The sequence below is a fragment of the Misgurnus anguillicaudatus genome, chromosome 10 (assembly GCF_027580225.2).
Source record: "Misgurnus anguillicaudatus chromosome 10, ASM2758022v2, whole genome shotgun sequence".
Classification (NCBI taxonomy): Eukaryota; Metazoa; Chordata; class Actinopteri; order Cypriniformes; family Cobitidae; genus Misgurnus; species Misgurnus anguillicaudatus.
The window spans coordinates 33404802-33426341 of record NC_073346.2 but is presented as its reverse complement, the minus strand read 5'-3'; the positions used below and the strand labels follow the sequence as shown (position 1 = coordinate 33426341).

Genomic DNA, 21540 nt, shown 5'->3' with positions numbered 1-21540 from the left:
GAAAGACGAGAACAGGGGAACATAACAAGTAAGAGGAAGTTTTAGGGTGCAGTGGAGGGTGGACATGTTTTAGGTGAGAAGAGAAAGCAGTGCTACAGATGTGGATGTGAATCACACGCTGCCTCTCCACCCGCTGTATGTTTGTTATTGAATTTAGCTAAGGACACCAGAATGAAATTTGTAGATCCTATAAGAGGGGATGAGATGTATTGAAACAAAATAGAAAGGGAGCTGACTGAAATAAGACAGAATAAAGAGACAGCAGATCTTTAGATCTGTTTGAGATAAATTAAAGCATTTATGAAAATATAAGCTGTGGTTATCAACTGGTTTTTCTTCTAAATCATATTTGACATTTTAAGTGGTGGCAACCTAATACAGTGCATTATGAAATGTAATGTAATGTTATTTCAGTGCCATTTTTGTTTTATAAATATGACCATGAACTGCATTGCCCAACACTAAGATAATAGAATAGAAACAGTATCCAATTGAATTAAATTTCAATGTTTTTGTGCTCTCAGTATCCAACAATTCACCACACTGAACAAACTGTGGTTGGCACAAATAATTTTATCCTCATTGCAATTGAGCTTGTATTTAATGTAGTCTGGGCAGTTTTCTTTTTTTAGTTCTATAGTTAAATTGTATGTTTCTTTCAACATAGGTAAGTATAGTTATAGTTCTTTCTATGCAGTTTTCTATCATGGGGTATTATGTAACCTGTGCATATGTGTACACTATCAGAAAAATGTTTAGAAAATGGTCCAAAGCTGTCACTGGGGCAGTATTCTTTAAAAAGGTCCTAATATGTACCATTACAGATACCAATATGTACCTTTGAGTTACTAATATGTATTTTTTGGTACCTTAAGGTTCTAATATGCACTCTTTGATACCTTGAGGTACTAATATGCACTCTTTGGTACCTTGAGGAACTAATGTGCACTCTTTGGTACCTCGAGGGACTAAGGTGCACTCTTTGGTACCTCGAGGAACTAATGTGCACTCTTTGGTACCTCGAGGGACTAATGTGCACTCTTTGGTACCTCGAGGGACTAATGTGCACTCTTTGGTACCTCGAGGGACTAATGTGCACTCTTTGGTACCTTGAGGGACTACTGTGCTCGCTTTGGAACATTGATGTACTAATGTGTGCACTCTTTGGTACCTCGAGGGACTAATGTGCTCTCTTTGGTACATTGAGGGACTAATGTGCACTCTTTAGTACCTCGAGGGACTAATGTGCACTCTTTGGTACCTTGAGGGACTAATGTACTCTCTGGTACCTCAAGGAACTAATGTGCACTCTTTGGTACCTTGAGGTACTACTGGGTACTCTTTGGTTACGCCAATGGACTAATGTGCACTCTTTGGTACCTTGAGGAACTTATGTGCACTCTTTGGTACCTCGAGGGACTTATGTGCACTCTTTGGTACCTTGAGGGACTTATGTGCACCTTTGGTACCTTGAGGTACTACTGTGCACTCTTTGGTACCCCGAGGTACTAATGTACACTCTTTGGTACCTCGAGGGACTAATGTGCACTCTTTGGTACCTCGAGGGACTAATGTGCACTCTTTGGTTGTACCTTGAGGTACTAATATGTACTAGTTGGTACCTTGATGTACTAATGTGTGCACTCTTTGGTACCTTGAGGTACTAATGTGGATTCTTTGGTACCTTGAGGAACTAATGTGCACTCTTTGGTACCTTGAGGGACTAATGTGCTCTCTTTGGTACCTCGAGGGACTAATGTGCACTCTTTGGTACCTCGAGGGACTAATGTGCCCTCTTTGGTACCTTGAGGAACTAATGTGCACTATTTGGTACCTTGAGGGACTTATCTGCACTCTTTGGTACCTTGATGTACTAATGTGCTCTCTGGTACCTTGAGGAACTAATGTGCACTCTTTGGTACCTTGAGGGACTAATGTGCACTCTTTGGTTCCTTAAGGTACTAATGTGCACTCTTGGGTACCTTGGGGGACTAATGTGCACTCTTTTAGTACCTCAATGTACTTATGTGCTCTCTGGTACCTCGAGGAACTAATGTGCTCTCTGGTACCTCAAGAAAATAATGTGCACTCTTTGGTACCTTGAGGAACTAATGTGCACTATTTGGTACCTTGAGGGACTTATCTGCACTCTTTGGTACCTTGATGTACTAATGTGCTCTCTGGTACCTTGAGGAACTAATGTGCACTCTTTGGTACCTTGAGGGACTAATGTGCACTCTTTGGTTCCTTGAGGGACTAATGTGCTCTCTGGTACCTCGAGGAACTAATGTGCACTCTTTGGTAGTACCTTAAGGTACTAATATGCTCTCTTGGTACCTCGAGGGACTAATGTGCTCTCTTTGGTACCCAGAGGGACTAATGTGCACTCTTTAGTACCTCGAGGGACTAATATGCTCTCTTTGGTACCTCGAGGTACTACTGTGCAGTCTTTGGTACCTCAAGGAACTAATGCCACTCTTTGGTACCTTGAGGGACTTATGTGCACTCTTTGGTACCTTGAGGTACTACTGTGCTCTCTTTGGTACCTCGAGGTACTACTGTGCAGTCTTTGGTACCTCAAGGAACTAATGCCACTCTTTGGTATCTTGAGGCACTAATATGCCCTCTTTAATTGACAAGCCTATTTTTGCTTTATTAATCATGCACGATTATATGGTTGCATCTTTATAATCCCTGATGTGTGCAGCTGTATTAGAACAGACCTCTCACCTCGCCAGATGAGAACCACTGCTATATATCTCATATCTGCTTTATAAAGTAAAGTAATAAATGGTCTGGAAAACTAAACCCTGTTGACCTCAGGCCATAAATCAATGGAAAACTGCAGTGAATGTTTCTCAAAAGACATTATAAAAGAAATTGAACTGCTGCTGAAAATATCTGAAATAAAGGCTTTGTTTTATTCCTTATGGCATACCAGGGTAAGCTCAGCACTTCCAAAAACTAGGGACGCACAATATAACAAGAACTATATAGATTAGACAATATTTGCATTTGTTGTAGTTATCTGTTAAACTAGGAATTTCCCAGTCAGTTCAAACAGGCAATAAAGATTAGAGATTTGTCAAATTGAAATGTTTTTAAACAAGAAACGAAATAATGATTGGACTAGAAGTATCGTACATTATATTAGTTATCAACATCATTGGCAAATAGTATATAGTGTAAAGTATTTACTGTCTCTCTATCTTTCCTTCTCTCTCTCTCAGTACAGTACAGTACTATTTACCTCACCTACTGCTTTTTGCCTACTTTATAGTACGGAAGTAGGCGGTTTTGGATGCAGCCCATCTCTCTCTCTCTCGCTCTCTCTCTCTCTCTCTCTCTCTCTCTCTCTCTCTCTCTCTCTCTCACTCAGTCAGTAATCACACAGGTTATTAAATTCATATCGCTGTGCTAGTGTGTGAGCAGGAAAAGTAATGGAATGCTTAATTAGGAAGTGAAAAATGGAGACTAAGGGTAAAAACAATTATCTGGTGTATAAATTGGGAAGAAATTAGATGGACCCACAATGCTTTCATGTTCTATTATACTGTATTTATAAATACGTAGTCATATTGTGCTGATGAAATACATATTATAATGTGTCATATTGATTAATACGTGAAATATTTGACATGTTGCATCACAGGTTGTGTTTGTTTGTCTGAACTTCTGCAGTCTTTGAATTGCACTAATGCTTTTTCTCTTGCATTTTATCTCTCCCCGCTGTCCTCCATAACCTCTTCATTCTAATACCTCACGCTTTCTATCTCTTCCCATTTTGTCCTTGTATTTCCCATAATACCTCCATCATTCCATCACCGTCCTTCTTTTTCTCCCCCCACCACAGCAGTAAATACCGTCCTTCCTCGGAGCACCACAATGATAATTTCTCGTTGTCCACCATCGCTGAGGGCTCCCATCCAAATGTAAGGAAACTTTGTGACACCCCTCCTAACCTTCCTCATGCCCGTGCTTTGGCTTACTATGATAACATTATCTGTCAGGTAATGTGTTTCTCGTCTCTTTCCTCTCTTCCCTCCTCCCCACCTCTCTGCATGGACCCCAAGCGTTACCCTTTCGGTAGGGGAGGGGGTGCGCAGAGAACTGGGAGCGTTTTCTCTGCTGAAAAGGTCTGCTCTCAGATAGGAGCATGGTTACTCGGGCAACAGTTGTTACCATAGCAACAGTGTAACTGGGAAACGGGAAAAAGGCGTTTTTTTCTTTCTTTTTTTTTGCAAGCCGCTGCTTTTGATGCTCTGTTAATGGCAGAGTTTGGCCGTGTGGCTGACCTGAGTCGATCGCTGAATGTCAGACTCTGTCTGACTGGTCGTCCATCTGCCTGGCAGTGTCTCCACATGAGCAGATAGTTGCGTTCTTTAACAGTGAATTGAGAGACTCATGGGAATGCAGCTTTATTGATCCCACACTGAAAATCAATAGAGGCAGACACGTGCATATGCATATTAGGGAAAGGATTCATCAGGGAGGTAGAAAGAGGATATTACATTTCGCTATCTGGGTCATGTATGACATTTGATATCATATTGAGATCTCTGACTTTTGATTTTGACTTTGGTGCACACTGTCAGAAAAAATTGGTCAAAATATGTACCGCAGCTGTCACTGTGGCAGTACCCTTTTACAAAGTACAGCTTTGCAAGCTTTATGTCAGGTGCATATATGTTATGTCCCTTTTTGAAGGATACTTCCCCAGTGACATATTTTTACAATTTTTTCTAAGTGTATGAGCAAATGTGAACATTGTCGAGAACCTAAGCAGGCAGGTAATTGAATGGCAGGGTAGATGCAGGGTATTTTTTTATTTACCCTGTGCACTGATGGCAGACCTTGGACTTCGCTGAGATAGCCCACCCAAAACCGACCCACCCTCCCGTTCACCACCCTGCTCCCTTTCTTTCTCCTCTGCAACGCTGCATGACCACACAAACCTTTTCGAGGTCACGTGTCCTGCTGCTGCTTGTCCACTGCGTCACATTAATATACCTGTCTGTGATTTCATACGTTTATCCTGGTTCAGATATATATATAAAAGGTTGAGTGGTCAATCTTCCAATGACAGGTCTCACCGACCAATGAAGTGTTGAAATGCAGGATAAACATCTGAGATGCAACGTTCATTGCTGCCTTGGGTGGCGTATCACTCGGCTAACATGTCTCTCTGCAGCATGGGTAGATGTAGATCTAACACGGGCGTCGTTCTCTTCTGTGGGATAACCATATTGTTTTTCTCCTCTTTTAGTGTGTATTATTAGTGATGTTTCAGAAAATCCAATTATTTTATTTATATTTTCTCTTACAAGCTTCAACAGATTGTGATTTGAGTCTTGCCAGTCAAAACAAATTCACTGCTAATTTTTTAAAAATAAATTCTGTCTCGAAAACTTTCCTTAAAAAACAACACCTCAGTAAAATTAATTTAACTGTAAATTCCTACATTATTGTAACATTAACTACCATCAACCCTTCAAATAAATATTATTCACTCATTGCAATAACTCATTTCATTTACTAAAAATCAAATTCTCTTTTTGTAGCAATATTTAGTGACCCTTGGATGGAGATATTTCTCACCAATATCGTCTTTTGCAAACGTCCCTCTCTCTGTCTTTCTTTGTTTCCTATCTCTATACTGGATCTGAATAAAAAATGATATCTCTAAGGTAAATAATCCTGTCCATGCCCCCACCCCCCAGAAAACCATGAGCAGATACACCTGGGAGTGTAAGACCAAAGAGGAGCCCGACTGTGAGGTAAGACTTATAACCTCATAGCTCCGCCCAAAGTAACAGCAGCTGTCCCGTCATTGTTCTGTTATCCTGTCAGTCAAACTGTAGTGACCAATCCTGGCACTCCCTTCCATCGTCATCACCGGGAAAGTCAATCCGAACCGATTTAGCTGTAGTATGGTCCATATGAAACAATAAAGGAATAGATCACCCAAATATGAAAATAATTTTCTTACCCTCATGTAATTCCAGAAATGTACGTTTTTATTTGTCTGTAAAATAAAGGTGTTATTCGGGAGAAAGTTTATGCTGTTTATTTATAACAATAGTCAAAAATACATTATCATCTAAAATAATCTTAAATCATCTATTTTTTTAAATGCCAAAAATCATTAGGATATTAAGTAAAGATCATGTTCCATAAAGATAATTTGTATATTTTCTACTGTAAATAGCACAACTTTATTTCTCATTAGTAATATGCATTGCTAAGGACTTTATTTGGACAACTTTAAAGGGACACTCCACTTTTTTTGAAAATGTGCTTGTTTTCCAGCTCCCCTGGAGTTAATCTTTTTATTCTTGCCGTTTTGGAATCCATTCTACTGATCTCCGGGTTTGGTGCTGGCACTTTTGGCATGGCTTGGCGTGGTCCGTTGAATTTGATTAGACCATTAGCCAAATAGTTCATTATTTTTCCTATTTAAAACTTGACTCTTCTGTAGTCACATCGTGTACTAGGACTGACGGAAAATTAAAAGTTGCAATTTGGGCCGATATGGCTAGGAACTGTGCTCTCGTTCTGGCGTAATAATCAAGGACTTTGGTGCTGTAACATGGCTGCAAGAGGCGCAATGACATTACGCAGCAGCCAAAAATGGTCCCCTTAGTATCTTTGAATTAAAGGGGACTATTTTCGGCTGCGTGGTGTCACTGCGCCTCCTGCGGCCGTGTTGCGGTAGCGGGGTCCTTGATTGTTGCGCCGGAATGAGAGTGTAGTTCCTGTATCTGCCTGGAATATCTCAGTTTTTAATTTTCCGTCGGTCTTAACTCTTTCACCGCCAGCGTTTTAAAAAAAAAAGTTGCCAGCCAGCGTTTTTCATGATTTTCACAAAAGTTTAATGCCTTCCAGAAAATGTTCTTCTTCAAATATATAAACATACAATATACCAAATGAAAGAACAGACCCTCTGCTTTCAAACAAAAAAAAACTTTTCATCCTACCTTGAGTAGTTCTTTTGTAATCAGCTTTTGAATATGGGTAGGTTTCTGCAAAAACACCACATTTTGAGCAAAAAGCAGAGATAATTCCATTTTTGTGACGGACTTTTTATAGAGATCCCATTCAGAGCGATCTTTAAAACAGACACGGACATGCAGCAGCTTGCCATAGTTCAATACTTCAGGGTTTAAAAAGTTGCGGAAGGGTATTGCGGAAAGACGGAAATACTCGTCATTGGCGGGGAAGCGTTTTCTCTTGATTGACGAGATATCTCGTCAATGGCGGGGAAAGAGTTAATACATGTTTTAACTGCGGAAGAGTCAAGTTTTAAAAAGGAAACTTATCAAAACTCTTTGGTTATTTTTAGCACGATGCTAATGGTCTAATCAGATTCAATGGATTGTGCTAAACTATGCTAGGGCTAGTAGTGCCAGACCCGGGGATCGGCTGAGTGGATTCTAAAACAGTAAAAATCAGATGTTTGGCTCTAGGGGAGCGGGAAAGTGAGCATGTTTTTAAAAGGGTGGAGTGTCCCTTTAAAGGCGATTTACCCAATATTTAGTTTTTTTCTGCATCACATTCCAAATTTTCAAATAGTTGCATCTCAGACAAATATTGTCCTATCCTAACAAACCATACATCAATGGAAAGCTTATTTTTTCAGCTTCGATTTTAAAAAACAACAACCCTTATGACTGGTTTTGTGGTCCAGGGTCACATTTTTATTTTAACAATTTGTATGCATTTGGCAGACGCTAAGTTACTTACAAGGTATACATTTTTTATCAGTTTGTGTGTTCCCTGGGTTTGAACCCATGACTTTTTGCACTCCTAATGCAACGCTATACCACTCATCCATAAATGAACTATTGAATTTGTTAATACATTTATAGTATTTTATTAAAAAAATATATACAAAAAGTATCATAAAGGTGGGACATAAGACTCATGTAAAGACGAGTGTAAATGATTAATGTTTTCAATTTTTGGACGAGCTATTCCTTGAATGTAATAGAGACCGAAATGTTTCCCTTAATCATAAAAAGATCAAAATAACACTTTAAAATAATAAAAAAGCCATTAATGGAGTTCAGATGTGGCTGCGTATTGCATCAGAGTCTCCAGGAGACATCTAATACGCTGGTATTAGATCAAGAATGAGATTCTCTAAACCTTTTCAAACACTTCATGACCTTCAGATAATCCAGGATGACAAAATTGATTGTCTCTTTTGCCCACATCCAGCCTTGAGCTCATCATCAGTGAGAAAACACTTCTGTAAATGAAATGCATGAAACAAGAGGAATCTCTCAAGACGAGAAAAAAACGTGAACAGTCTTTTTATTACCATCAGCCAAGAGCTGCTGCTCAACGGATCGATATCCGCTTGAGTAAAAGAGCTCAGCTGTGGCTTGTAGCCAAATCTCTCTCTCTCTCTCTCTCTCTCTCTCTCTCTCTCTCTCTCTCTCTCTCTCTCTCTCTCTCTCTCTCTCTCTCTCTCTCTCTCTCTCTCTCTCACACGCTCTCTCGCGCTCTCTCTCTCGCTCTTTCTCTGAACCCTTCTGGGTCTATAGCTTGACAGATGTTTTGGAATTAAATGGACCATATATAAACTAGAGCGGAAAGGTCAGATAAGGGAAGTGGTAGCTGAATATTTTTCCGTCTGTGATTGACTGTGTGGACCATGCTTGTGCACCAAATACAGTCTTCACCGTTTCAACATCTATCTTCAGCAATTATCTGATCCAAAATGTACAGAATCAAGTTTTTGACTTCCTTCACTATAAGTGTAGACCTGGTTCTGTAATGTTATGTGTACTTCATCATCTCTTCCCGGTCCTGCTTTAAAGACCTTTTAAATGTGGATCCTCTGATTCTTCAGTGTCCTGTCCCTGTTTTGTGCTTTATTAAACACACGTCTTGATTCCCAAGTCTCTTTTAACTCTGTAGGTCTTTTCCAAAACCTGGTGAGATGCTTACTTAGAGGGATACTCCTGCTAAATATCCAGGTTGCCCCATGATTCACCCTCAGGCAATCTGAGATGTGTGTGTCCATCGTCTTTCGGACGGGCACGTTTGGAGTTATTTTAATAAATTTTCTTGCTCTTCCAAGCTTTATAATGGTAGAAAACAGGAATCAGGAAACAACTTCTGATTTTAAACCCCAAAACGACTCCAGATGTTTTCAATGACTTAATTAAAGATCTTCTCGATGCAATTGTGTAAGCAAAATGTAACTTCATAAATGTTTTATAAGCGTGAGTTCCAAGATTGCATCGTTACCTTTTTATAAGTTTAAAATATGGATTTTTTTACAATATCGTATTGATTACCCACAAAATGCCTTTATATTAACCCTTTGGAGCCATGTGGATTACTTCTGTGAAGGATGGATGAACTTTTTGGGGAAATTATTTCCTGATCCCTGTTTTATAAGCTTGGAAGGACATTTACTAAAATAACTCCAAATGTGTTCGTCTGGGGGATGATGGACATTGGTGTCTCGGATTGCTTGAGGGTGAGTACATCATGGGGTAATTTTGATATTTGGCTTGAGTATCGCTTTAAACAGCCTTGTAAGGCTGCCTTCTAAGACACCTTTTTTTGCCAAATTGTAATGCAGCATGTACTGTGCTGCCAGCCTAATCTTATGGAAAATTGGAAATTCAAATGAATGTAATTTGGCGAATTAGTATGAAGTAGGGATGTCAATTTATGCAATTTTCCATATTTGATGATTGTTTAAATTAACAATCAATCAATCGAATAATCATTAACAGTAATAGTGCAATAAGCCTTTACTGCAGTGGCATGTACGATATAGCCAATGCCATAAAAGTGTGCGTAAAAACGACAGCTTCATCACGCGAATTAAAATTATTTATTTTGTCTAAATAACATGCTAGTGGGATTGTAAAATGAGTCAATTTAGTTGGTGTTTTTGATAAAATCATTAATTAAAATTTATCTCGTAATGAAATATAATGACTAATAGACACAGTGTAAAACTCCGCCTCACATGGGTCTGCAACAGTCGCACGAAAGTCCATGCGTCCATAACGTAGTTATTCACCTCGCTTTCCGAGTCGTTGATACACTGTTTGTTGTAATTATATCCAAGAAGCACACGAAGGGCTCTTTTCCGGTCATCACATCAGCTTAGACCTGAGGCGTACTTTCAGCAAAGATGCTTATATTATGGAGATGGCAACCTTTCATTAGAAAACAAGCAACATTTAGCTTGGCTAGTGCAGTGCCTTAGCCAGTCAATAATGATCAGTGATATATGTTGCGGGCGTTCAGAGAGTTCACAATCAGTTACAGTTTACATTTTCTTGACAGAATTTAAGATTACATTTTAATCTGTTCATTAAAACCTCTGGTCTCATTCCCTGTATATACCAAGGTTAGCAGCATTGCTATGCTAATCTTGCAGGCTTCCCTGAAGAGGGTCTTTGTTTTCAGTATCCTACGCGTGTTTGCATTTTCTGTGTCAGACCCTCTTAGATCCACTGCGGATGCATTTCGTTGCTTTGGCATCCAGCCTCGTCTCTCATGACGTTAAAAAGCCCAAGTGTATGTTTGGCATCAAGCGTCGTTGTGATCATGGCTAGTTTAGCTTCTGTGCGCGCTCACTTCATTTTTTTCTCCGGCTGTATGCATTTTGCGCAGGCGCTGCACACACGTGCATGATCTTTCACGTTTTATCGATTTAATTCTTATAGACAATTAATCGAAGAACGATTAATTGTTAACATCCCTAGTATGACGTGAACCATACAAAAACGTGTGATTATTAGGAAAAAACATTAATGAAACACCACCCCTAACCCCAACGTCACAGGGGGAAAGCAAATCGTTCAAAATCGTATGAATGTGGTCATACAAATGAATATGAATTAGCCAACCCCGTAAAATACGTACAAATTGCCATGATATTGGGCCTAATGCAATTCCAGAACGAAATGTAACAAGCACTGTAGTTGAAGGGAAAGTTCACCGCAATATGACAATTCTCTCAAAATGTTCTCACCCTCGTGCCATCATAGATATACAGAAACAAATTATTAATAAAAATATATTTTGTTATCTTCTTATAACATGGCAAAGCTCCAAAAAGCACATCCATCGATCCATAAAGTAAATGGAATGAGTCCAGTTGGTTATGTGCTTTCTGAAGTTAAAGGAACAGTATGTAGGATTGTGGCCAAAACTGGTACTGCAATCACAAAACTTGTGGCTAAAACTGGTACTGCAATCACACAACTGGTGGCCAATACACAAAATGACAACATAAACATCAGTTGAGGGCTGCAACTCCACTTTTTAAATGACAATATCCTGGCCAGACCACTGTTGTCAGTGATATAAGTATTTGAAATGAACATGATTTCTTAATGTCTAGTGACTCAGGGCAATTTTATGATTCATTGATATACATTTCTTACATACTGTTCCTTTAAAGTTTTTTTTAATCTAATTAATTAAATTAGTTCAGGACAGTGAATTAGCTTAAATTAGTTTAATTCATTAGATTAAAAAAATAATGTACTTAAATAAACTGAACGTAGTCACATTTTACACTTTGAGTCAGAAACTGAGATGGCAGGCCAGAACTTGACATTTTTGTACAGTTTCTGAATGCAGAACTTTTCAGTCATAAAAAACACCTGCAAGTCCTGAAAGAGATCAAGTCTCAGCCAAGAAAAAGTAACGCAAAAGTAACTAAAAAGTAACGTAAGCATTACTTTCCATGAAAAGTAACTAAGTAATGCAATTAGTTACTTTTTTTAGGAGTAACTTAATATTGTAATGATTACTTTTAAAAGTAACTTTCCCCAACACTGCTCATGACTACTTGTCAAATACGAGTTTCATGATGAGATATTCAAGAACCAATCAGATTTAACGTTATTAATGTGCCGCCATATTTAAACGCACTGTTCTGATGTTTGGTTTTGATTTTCTAGTGCATGTGTCATTCGATTAGGCAACAGTATTTTTTTGCGAGTTGGCGAGTGACTGTTATAAAATTACTATAAAACAGTAAAGCGTTTTCAATTAGTCACTTATACAGTATGACATTTTACTTTGGTAAACATGCTGCCTTAGAATATTGTTATATGTAGCATACATTAAAGCAGCTCACTGGGTTTAGGAAAAGAGCTATAATGTGTATTACACCTACTGTAAAATGATGCAAAGTGCATATGTTTCTGTGACTGCACAATAAACATTTAAAAAATACATATATATATTTTAGTAGTTCCTTAAACTGTAAAGTACAGTAGTCTTTTGTATTGATTGGTTCTTAAAGTTTGAAATGAAAAGCACTGACTTTTTTTAAATCACACTTACAATCAAAAAACACAGACAGTCCCTTTATAAGTCTCATGAGAAGTGAAAACCAAACCCCAACACTTAAAAAGCATGTTTTATAGCTGCATGCCGATGGAGAAAAGGATGGGTCTTGTCCTGTAACCATGGAGGTGACGTATCCCCACGTACTGCCCGAAGTTACAATCTAAGTCATCGCTGAACGGGTAAATCTTCTTTAGTTGTCTGTGTGGAGTTGGAAACGTGACACACTCGTGCCTTAGTCCGGCTGCACCATGGACACAGAAAGAATATCTACTCAGAAATATGTGGGCAGGATGATGTAAATAAATCACCCTTTATTTTACTTTAAAGACATGCACGTCATTACCAATTAATTGTTTTCTGTTAAATAAATATAATCAAGTAGGTGCATTAATTATACACGCTTAAGTCCACTGAATGGTTATTCCACAGGGAGAATGCCAATCTTTATTGATAAGATCTTTAGTTTTAGATGAGGTTGGGATGGGGCTGTATGAACTGTGATAGGCTTGCATGTATGCATGTGTACTGAGACAAGTGGATCATACAGCCTCTCATCTACCCAGAGAAGAAAACCATTGATCTGACATTCACTAACATAAATAGACTGAACTACGGTAAGATCTTGCCGTCACAACCAAATAGTTGGATGTGATGACAAAATGTCATTTATAATTTATAGAAAATGTACACTACAATGTACTGTTGTTGTACAAACATAAAAAACACTTTCAGAGACAGAACTGGACGGCAAGTATTAAAAGCATTTGTATTTGTTAACATTACTAAATGCATTAGCTAACATAAGCATTTTTTAATCTTTATTAATGTTAGGTAATGTCAATACAGTTGTTCATATTAGTTCATTCACTGCAAAGGGTGACTTTCTTACATGGTGTTTTTTCTTGTTTTTAGAATTATATATCGGGGAATTCTTAAATTGAGATGTATTTTCTTAAAAGTGATCTGGGAAAGTGGGTCTGGTTTTTGGACAAAAATATAAACTTTAAGTAAATTAGTGCTTGAAACAGGCAAAAAAAAATCTGCCAATAGAAAAAGAACAATTTTCTTGAAATAAGTTCACTTTTTCATAAACACTTAATTCAATATTTTTTTTTCTTATTCCATTGGCAGATATTTTTTGCTTGTTTTAAGCACAGATTCGCTTAAATTTATTTATTTTTTGTCTACACTGCAAAAAATGATTTTCAAGAAAATCAATTCTTAAAATTTTTGTCTTGTTTTCAGTAAAAATATCTAAAAATTCTTAAGTTAAGATGCTTTTTCTTGATGAGCAAAACAACCCAAGAAAATAAGTCTAGTTTTTAGACCAAAAATATCCAATTTAAGTGATTTGGAGTAAGCTATTTTTTCTAGAATTTTTCTTGAATTTAGTGTTTAAGAAAAATTTTCAAGATTTTTTTGTTTGTTTTATGCACAAAATCACTTACATTTGAAATTTTTGGGCTAAAAACTAGTCTTATTTTCTTGGGTTGTTTTGCTCATTAAGAAAAAGCATCTTAATTTAAGAATGTTTAGATATTTTTACTGAAAACAAGCCACAAATACTAAGATTTTTTTTCTTGAAAATCATTTTTTGCAGTGTAGTTCATTCATGGCAAAAAAATTACTTTCTTACTTTGTATCGTGTTCAGTAAAAATATAAAAAATTAGACAAAAAATATAAACTTTAAGTAAATTAGTGCTTAAAACAAGCAAAAAATTGCCAGTGGAATAAGAAAAAATTTCTTAAAATAAGTTAAAAAAAATTCATAAACACTTAATTCAAGAATTTATTTCTTACTCCATTGGCAGGTTTTTTTTTTTGCTTGTTTTGAGCACAAATGTACTTAAATTTTATATTTTTGTTTAATAACTAGACTTATTTTCCAAGGTCATTTTGCTCATCGGGAAAGTACACCTTAATTTGATTTTTTTAAATATATATTTTTACTGAAAACAAGACAAAAATACTAAGTAAGAAAGTCATTTTTTGCAGTGTTGTGCATTATCTATAGTTAACAGTTACAACTATTGATTTTAAAAACGTATTATTAAATGATAAAACTAACATGAACTGAGATTAATAAATGCTGTACAATGAATCAAATACGAATCAAGTATGAATCCACTTTGAATATTGATGTTGCTTAAGAGGTAAAAGGAAATGTACAAAGCACAAAATTCGTTTTGTTTTTATATTGGCTGCGAATATAAAATAAAACTTAATAAAACTGCGAGCAAAACATTTCTGTGTTATTTTTAAGAGTTATTATAATGTAATGGGTGGTAAGAGGTTATTGCTGGAGACTAACTCAATATTATCATTACTCAGGATGATCCTAATGCCCAGAACAAGCTGGAGGACCCCGTGAAGGCCCCCCCACCCAAAGAGGACGAGTCGCTGAACATCCAGAACTCGCTCACCCCCAAGCACGAGAACCACAAGGTGCTGGGCGAGGAAAATTCTTCGGAGGTAAACTCGCTGCAGAACAACATGATGTAGAAGAGAAAAACAAAAAAACCACCATCACGTAAAGCATCAAACGACTGGTGCTATGAGCAGTCACACCCACCACACCGTCATCACATGAGAGAAAACCCCGCCCCTTATACCCACTCAGTCTCCGCCCTGCCCCGGCCCTTGTCGCAGTATTTTTGCCCTGTAGTTGACCCACCCCTGACCCAACCCTTATATATATTGTATACACACACCTTCCCCTGCCTAACTAAATTATGGCATGCGTTGGTGTATATTGTAAAAAAGAAAAAAAACATATTCGGGGTTTTAAATATAAAATGTAAAACATTGTCATTAAAGAAAAGCTACTGAAAGGTTTTGATGTTTGTCTGACTAATTAAGTGAGTATGTATAAATATATGAAAAAAATGCTTGGATTGATATAAAGAAAAACACAGTGTGTCTTTGTTTTGATGTGATTTCTAATCCTTTGATGTACTTGTTTTATTTTGTACTTTTTTGCGAATATAAACTACAGAAAAAAAATTCTGACAGTTGTTGAAATAAACCTTTTTAACACTTAAATATTTGTCCCCGTGTGGTCCTAGCTTGTGTTTTTTCCTGAGCAAATGCTGCCATACATTAACTCTTAATGCTTTGCTTGATTTCGTGCATGGCTTTGTAATGTCTATTCACTGTCCTGAAGCTTCCACATTCACTCTGAAAACATGCGTTAGGAAGTCTTTTTCTCATACATGCCAGGTAAGTGACCCAAAGTCAGATGTATCTTGTTGCTATTCCCTTTGCTTCAATGACAAATATGAAATGCAAATGAGATGATTTCATAACTAGTCACTGGTAAAAATGCATAGTGCATAGACATGCAGAATCAGAATTTTGCCTGCAGCCCATCAGAGTTGCCAACAAGTCTCTCTCTAAGAGTGAACTTTTCATATTTCTTTACAATTTTATAAAAAGAATGATGTAGTGAGAGTAATTTTCTAAAATGTCATGGGTCCACAGGTGGGCCAAGTTGTTTCATACACTGCTAAAAATTACTTTCTAACTTAGTAGTTTTGCCTTGTATTTAGTAGATATATCTAAACATTCTTAAAACAAGATGCATTTTCTTGATGAGCAAAATGACCTAAGAAAAAAGTCTACAATTTACAATTTAAAAATGTGTGCCTAAAACAAGCAAAAATATCTGCCAATGGGGTAAGAACATTTTTCTTGAATTAAGTGTTTAAGAAAAAAGTTAACTTATTTCAAGATTCTTTTCTAAACTCACTGGCAGATTTTTTTGCTTGTTTTTAAGCACAAATTCAATAAATTTTATATTTTTTGTATAAAAACTACTTATTTTTCTACTTCAACAAAGACAGTAGTTTTTGCAGTGTAACACAATTAGAAATCTTTAAAAATCTTGCTTTAATACTGCACTGCAAAAAAAAGATTTTCAAGAAAATAAATCGTAGTATTTTTGTCTTGTTTTCAGTAAAAATATCTAAAAATTCTTAAATTAAGATGCTTTTTCTTGATCAGCAAAACGACCCAAGAAAATAAGTCTAGTTTTTAGACACTAAAAATATCAAATTTAAGTGATTTTGTGCATAAAACAAGCAAAAAATTCTGCCAATGGGGTAAGCAATAAAAATCTTGAATTTTTTTCTTAAACACTAAATTCAAGAAAATTTGCCCCCTTTGCAGATTTTTTGCTTGTTTTATCTACAAAATCACTTAAATTTGATATATTTGGTCTAAAAACTAGACTTATTTTCTTGGGTCGTTTTGCTCATCAAGAAAAAGCATCTTAATCTAGGAATTTTTAGATATTTTTACTGAAAACAAGACAAAAATACTAAGATTTTTTTTCTTGAAAATAATTTTTTGCAGCCTATTTTCTTGAGAGCGATTGTCCTGCGGAGTCCATTTGATGTTGAATAACACGTGAGGTCTGAAGTTTCGGACATTGAGAACGTAAAATAATGTTATTTATTTATGGATTTGAGTAATTAGAAATAATATCAAAATGTAGGGGTGTGATGAGACACTTAATCCAAGAGACGAGACGAGACGAGACTAGACACGAGATTGGGTTCATGAGAATGAGATTTTTTAATTTTTTAAGAAATCCTCAATGATAAAATAAATGGATGGGAAACTTGAACCGCATCATTTTGAAATGTTTTAACTAATCTACGACTGTCCCTAACAATTATTTTGCTAATTGATAATGAAGAAATTTGGTATTTTTTGGTAATAAAAATAGACCCAAATGAGCAATAACCTTTAAATTTAAAGGTAAAAGATCTTGTGCACCCCTATCAATATGCAATAAAGTATATTAAAGCAAAGTTATCGCTAACCTATACATCATTGAAAAGCTCTAAGAATTTGGTTTTTATATTTCAAACCTTTTTGCAGTAATAATAATAATGCAGTGACAGCAATTTATTAATTTGTGACAATAGTATGCAGCATACCAATGACACCTAGTGGCCTTTGTTGGTAAAACCACTAAACATTTTTGTGATTTTAACTTGAAATGTGGATCAAAACTAGTCGCGACGTATGGCTTTATTTTATTGGCATTTTGTGTATGAAACCTTTTTTATTTGTATAATTTTTTAATATAAAATACATACTTTATTGCATTATTTTTATTTGATAATTTATTAATTTAATTTAATATTAACAACTATTATTTTCATTTAAACATGCATTTAAAAAGGGGGGCAATTAAGGGGTTACACCTCTACATTTAAATAATTATTGATTATTTACATTCATGCATTTAGCAGAATTATAGTCATCATAATCTCTTTATTACCTTAAATGAATCCAGCAACATCAGAATGCCAGTCTTAAGTTTCTGTTTTCAACCTCCAGTCCTTCAACAGAAATCGAGAAAAATTTCATATAACCCTAACCCTGTGTGTATAACTGTGTGTATTTAAGTGTATTACTGGCCCCTGGTTGGTATGTCTCTTTGTGTGAATATGTATTGTAATGAAAATCAGGGCCACTTCATCGTTTCACACACAGAAAACATGAGTACCTCCTGAATGAACCACAGATGCTTATATGAAATCAGTTCTGGGAAAATATAGACAGTCTAATCTCGTCACACTGAGTCCGAGCACTTGTTTCTCCAAAGCTCAAAAGCACTTTGGTGGAGTGTAACCAAGTCTGAGCTTGTGACAGCTATACTTATTGCAGCTTTTTTACTAATCTAATTCCTCCCTGGTGCCATGACAACTGCATATGCATGAATATCAGAAACGAGGGAGAGTCCACAAAGTGTGCAACCCTGCAGAATAAATGTTTCACACACACAAATAATTAAATAAATCAAGAAGCATTACCCTAATGTGCCCTTAGTCTCTCATACACTGTGAATGATTTTGGCACAGAGGTAAAGACACGGTGCTAAAATCGAAAGGCGCTCTAGTCTCAACAAGCTTTTGTCCAAAACTAGCTCAATTCCATCACCTCTCTCAAACTCTCTCATTTGTCAATCTCTCCCCATTATTTTTCTCTCAATGGTAGCTGGTAGTCGTGCAAATGAAATTCTGGGGGTACGATGATCTTTATTACCTCAAATGTATAGCAGTACTCCAAATTTTAGTACCAAACGGCACATATTAGGACCAGGATAGGCTACTCCCCCAGTGACCGCTTTGGGTCATATCTATGAGGCAAGTTTTACCCTCTCATTTTCTGTCGCTCAAGTGGAATAACTTACAAAGGAAATACTACATTTGCTTGACAAAGCACAACCATTATTAACATAAATGCCACTGAATGCAGTTGAAAATAGTCTGCTGTAAAACGCTCTTATATGCTCTTTCCAAAGTGTTCTGAATCAAATTTACACCCCAAAAAACTAAAAGCAATCTGTTTTAGCTGCCAGTTTAGCCCGCTGTCATCAAGGGCTGAGAATATAGAGGTGTGGCAACATCGACCAAAATGAGTAGCCTACATGGATGCTGGATCCCTGTTTTCTCATTGGCTACAGTGGAACGATGACATACTTATCTCAGACAGAGTTCAGCCATTGGTCATATGAAATACGCACACACATTCAGCTGTGTTAGGAGATTTGGATTGTGTGGGGTTCGTCTTTGCTGAACTAATAAGGAATGTTAATGCTAAAGATTATTAATGAGCCCTTTGGATGTGGTCTGCGAAGGCTTTATAATGGAAATTTGCCCAATAGATTATGGTCCGATGCTAAAAATACTCCCACACTCCCTATTTCCTCGAGAGTGAATGTCCTGCTGAGTCCATTTGATGGTGAATAACATGTGAGGTCTAAAGTTTCAGACATTGAGAACGTACAACAATTTAAAGCGACACTCCACTTTTTTTGAAAATATGCTCATTTTCCAGCTCCCCTAGAGTTAAACATTTGATTTTTACCTTTTGGGAATCCATTCAGCTGATCTCCGGGTCTGGTGGTACCACTTTTAGCATAGCTTAGCACAATCCATTGAATCTGATTAGACCATTAGCATCGCGTTAAAAAAATAACTAAAGAGTTTGGATATTTTTACTATTTAAAACTTGACTCTTCTGTAGTTACATTGTGTACTAAGACCCACAGTAAATTAAAAGTTGTGATTTTCTAGGCAGATATAGCTAGGATCTATACTCTCATTCTGGCGTAATAGTCAAGGACTTTGCTGCCGTAACATGGCTGCAGCAGGCGCAATGATATTACGCAGCAGCCGAAAATAGTCCCCTTAGTAACTTTCAATGGCAGGTTATTTGTGGGCAGTGCGTAAAATCACTATATTTAAATAGGAAAAATATCCAAACTCTTTGGTTATTTTTAGCGCGATGCTAACGGTCTGATCAGATTCGATTGATTGTGCTGGGCTGTGCTAGGAGTGGTGGCACCAGACCTGGAAATCAGCTGAATGGATTCCAAAAGTGTAGGGATCGGATGTTTAACTCTAGGGGAGATGGAAAATGAGTATATTTTCAAAAAGGTGGAGTGTCACTTTAATAATGTTAACATTTAATTCTATTTATGTATGCATTAGAGTAATATATTATATATAAGTATAGATTTATATTCCTAATGCACATTATCAGAACAGATTTTATTAATGTGAATGCGTCTCTCATCTTGTGCCAATGGAGATGTGCTTTTTGCTTTTGTCTTTGCTTGTCCTCTTTGCAGGGACAAATGATAATAGATGTGGAGCTGCACCTTCCCAAAACTGCAAAAGTCTTAACCCACCCCGATCCTTTAGTCCACTATGACGTGTTCCTCTATAAAGTGGACAAATCTCCACAGTTCAGAAGAGCAAAGCACAGAGTGAGATGGCAGGACTGTAAACGCTGTGTCTATGAGTCTTCCTACAGTACAGTCAGCACACGTTCACTACCTGCAATCATTCATGAGAGGACTCGACCCTGCAGTGGCATACCATACACCTCAAGAGTGCCATCTGAGCAGGTCCTTTGACCATCAGGGGTCTCACCAATTCCTTTTATCTTATTATCTTCAGGGGTGGCTGATCAACAGACCAAAGTGGCTCACTCCAAAAATATGTTCAGTCAGTCACGGGCACGGCACACAAGAGGAATTGTCGGAAACATGGTAAAGAAGACTAAAGTGATGTGTTATTATGAAATCTATTAAATGCATAGGTATATATACATTACATATATATATCTGAGTATGTATTGGTACCATCTTATATAAAATTGACAATAGCATATACAGGGTGAGGCCATATACCCATAATGCAAATTAAAGGAACCTGATAATACTATACCATAATTGATGAAATACACAGTGCATAAAGACATTCAGAATATATCTTGGGAACATACAATCCCCAGATTGATTAAATAAATCAATCAAACTGATTGTTTTTTGCACATATGTGTACATTTGTTTATTTATAGTAATGGCAAGCAAATTGACAGGCTCATATGCATTGGTGTTTTAAGATGTAGTCCTGCCAATAAATCTTTTTTAATATTTAAAATGCCACTCGAGTGCTTTTATTTACTATGTGGTTACACAAAAAATGCTGGGTTATTTTACAACCCAGCACTGGATCAAAAAGGGACAAACTCAGTCGTTGAGATAAATTAACCCAGAAAATGTTTACATTTGATCACATGGTTCATTGTTTACCTATGATGTGTATCCACTGTCTCTATGCCATAATAAATATAAAGAAAGTACATAAAATTAAATGAACATACAGAGCAGATCCTCTGCATGATGACATCATTCACAAAGTCATTTCCCATATGCTTACAAGACTTTATCAATTCATTCAATCTAAAATCTGTTTAGGGCCATACTGATGGGTCGTGCAAGTGCAAGTGTTTGAGTCTCAGAAGGGACCTCATTTAATTTATTAGACCTGGATTGTCCCAACCCACCCCCTTAAGCCGGGGTATGTGCAAACCACGTGTGGTCAAAGGGGCTCCAGCAACACAGAAAGCAACAGGACAGTCTTTCGAACTACAGGGAGCTCTGAGTGCCCTTTGTGCCCCGTTGGATTAAATTAGCACGGTCCATTAGCTTCTCAGTGACACAAAGACACAGTGGCCGGCTAGCGCAACACACACACACACACTCACCAGTGACACCATTTTCCCATTCACTCTCTTTATTATAAATGACAAACTGGGGTAGAAACTGCAGTGGACTATGTTTTAGTATTTACTATGGAAAGGTACATATTAAACATTATAATCACTAGTGTCTA

The 21540-nt window shown here is 36.8% G+C and overlaps 1 protein-coding gene across 9 annotated transcripts in view; it reads left to right on the top strand.

Moving 5' to 3' along the window:
* Positions 1-15382, top strand: part of cspg5a (chondroitin sulfate proteoglycan 5a) — a 56516-nt gene extending 41134 nt beyond the window's left edge. For 2 of the 9 annotated variants that reach the window (XM_073872414.1, XM_055211014.2), the window contains 3 exons: positions 3854-4010; positions 5721-5777; positions 14672-15382. In XM_073872414.1, the coding sequence (XP_073728515.1) occupies positions 3854-4010; positions 5721-5777; positions 14672-14842 (385 nt within the window). In that variant the 3' untranslated portion in view covers positions 14843-15382. Of the gene's footprint in view, positions 1-3853; positions 4011-5687; positions 5778-12416; positions 12519-14671 lie in introns of all 9 variants that reach the window. The other 7 variants (XM_055211022.2, XM_055211020.2, XM_055211018.2 and 4 more) reach the window with 7 other exon arrangements.
* The last annotated feature ends 6158 nt before the right edge of the window (positions 15383-21540 follow it).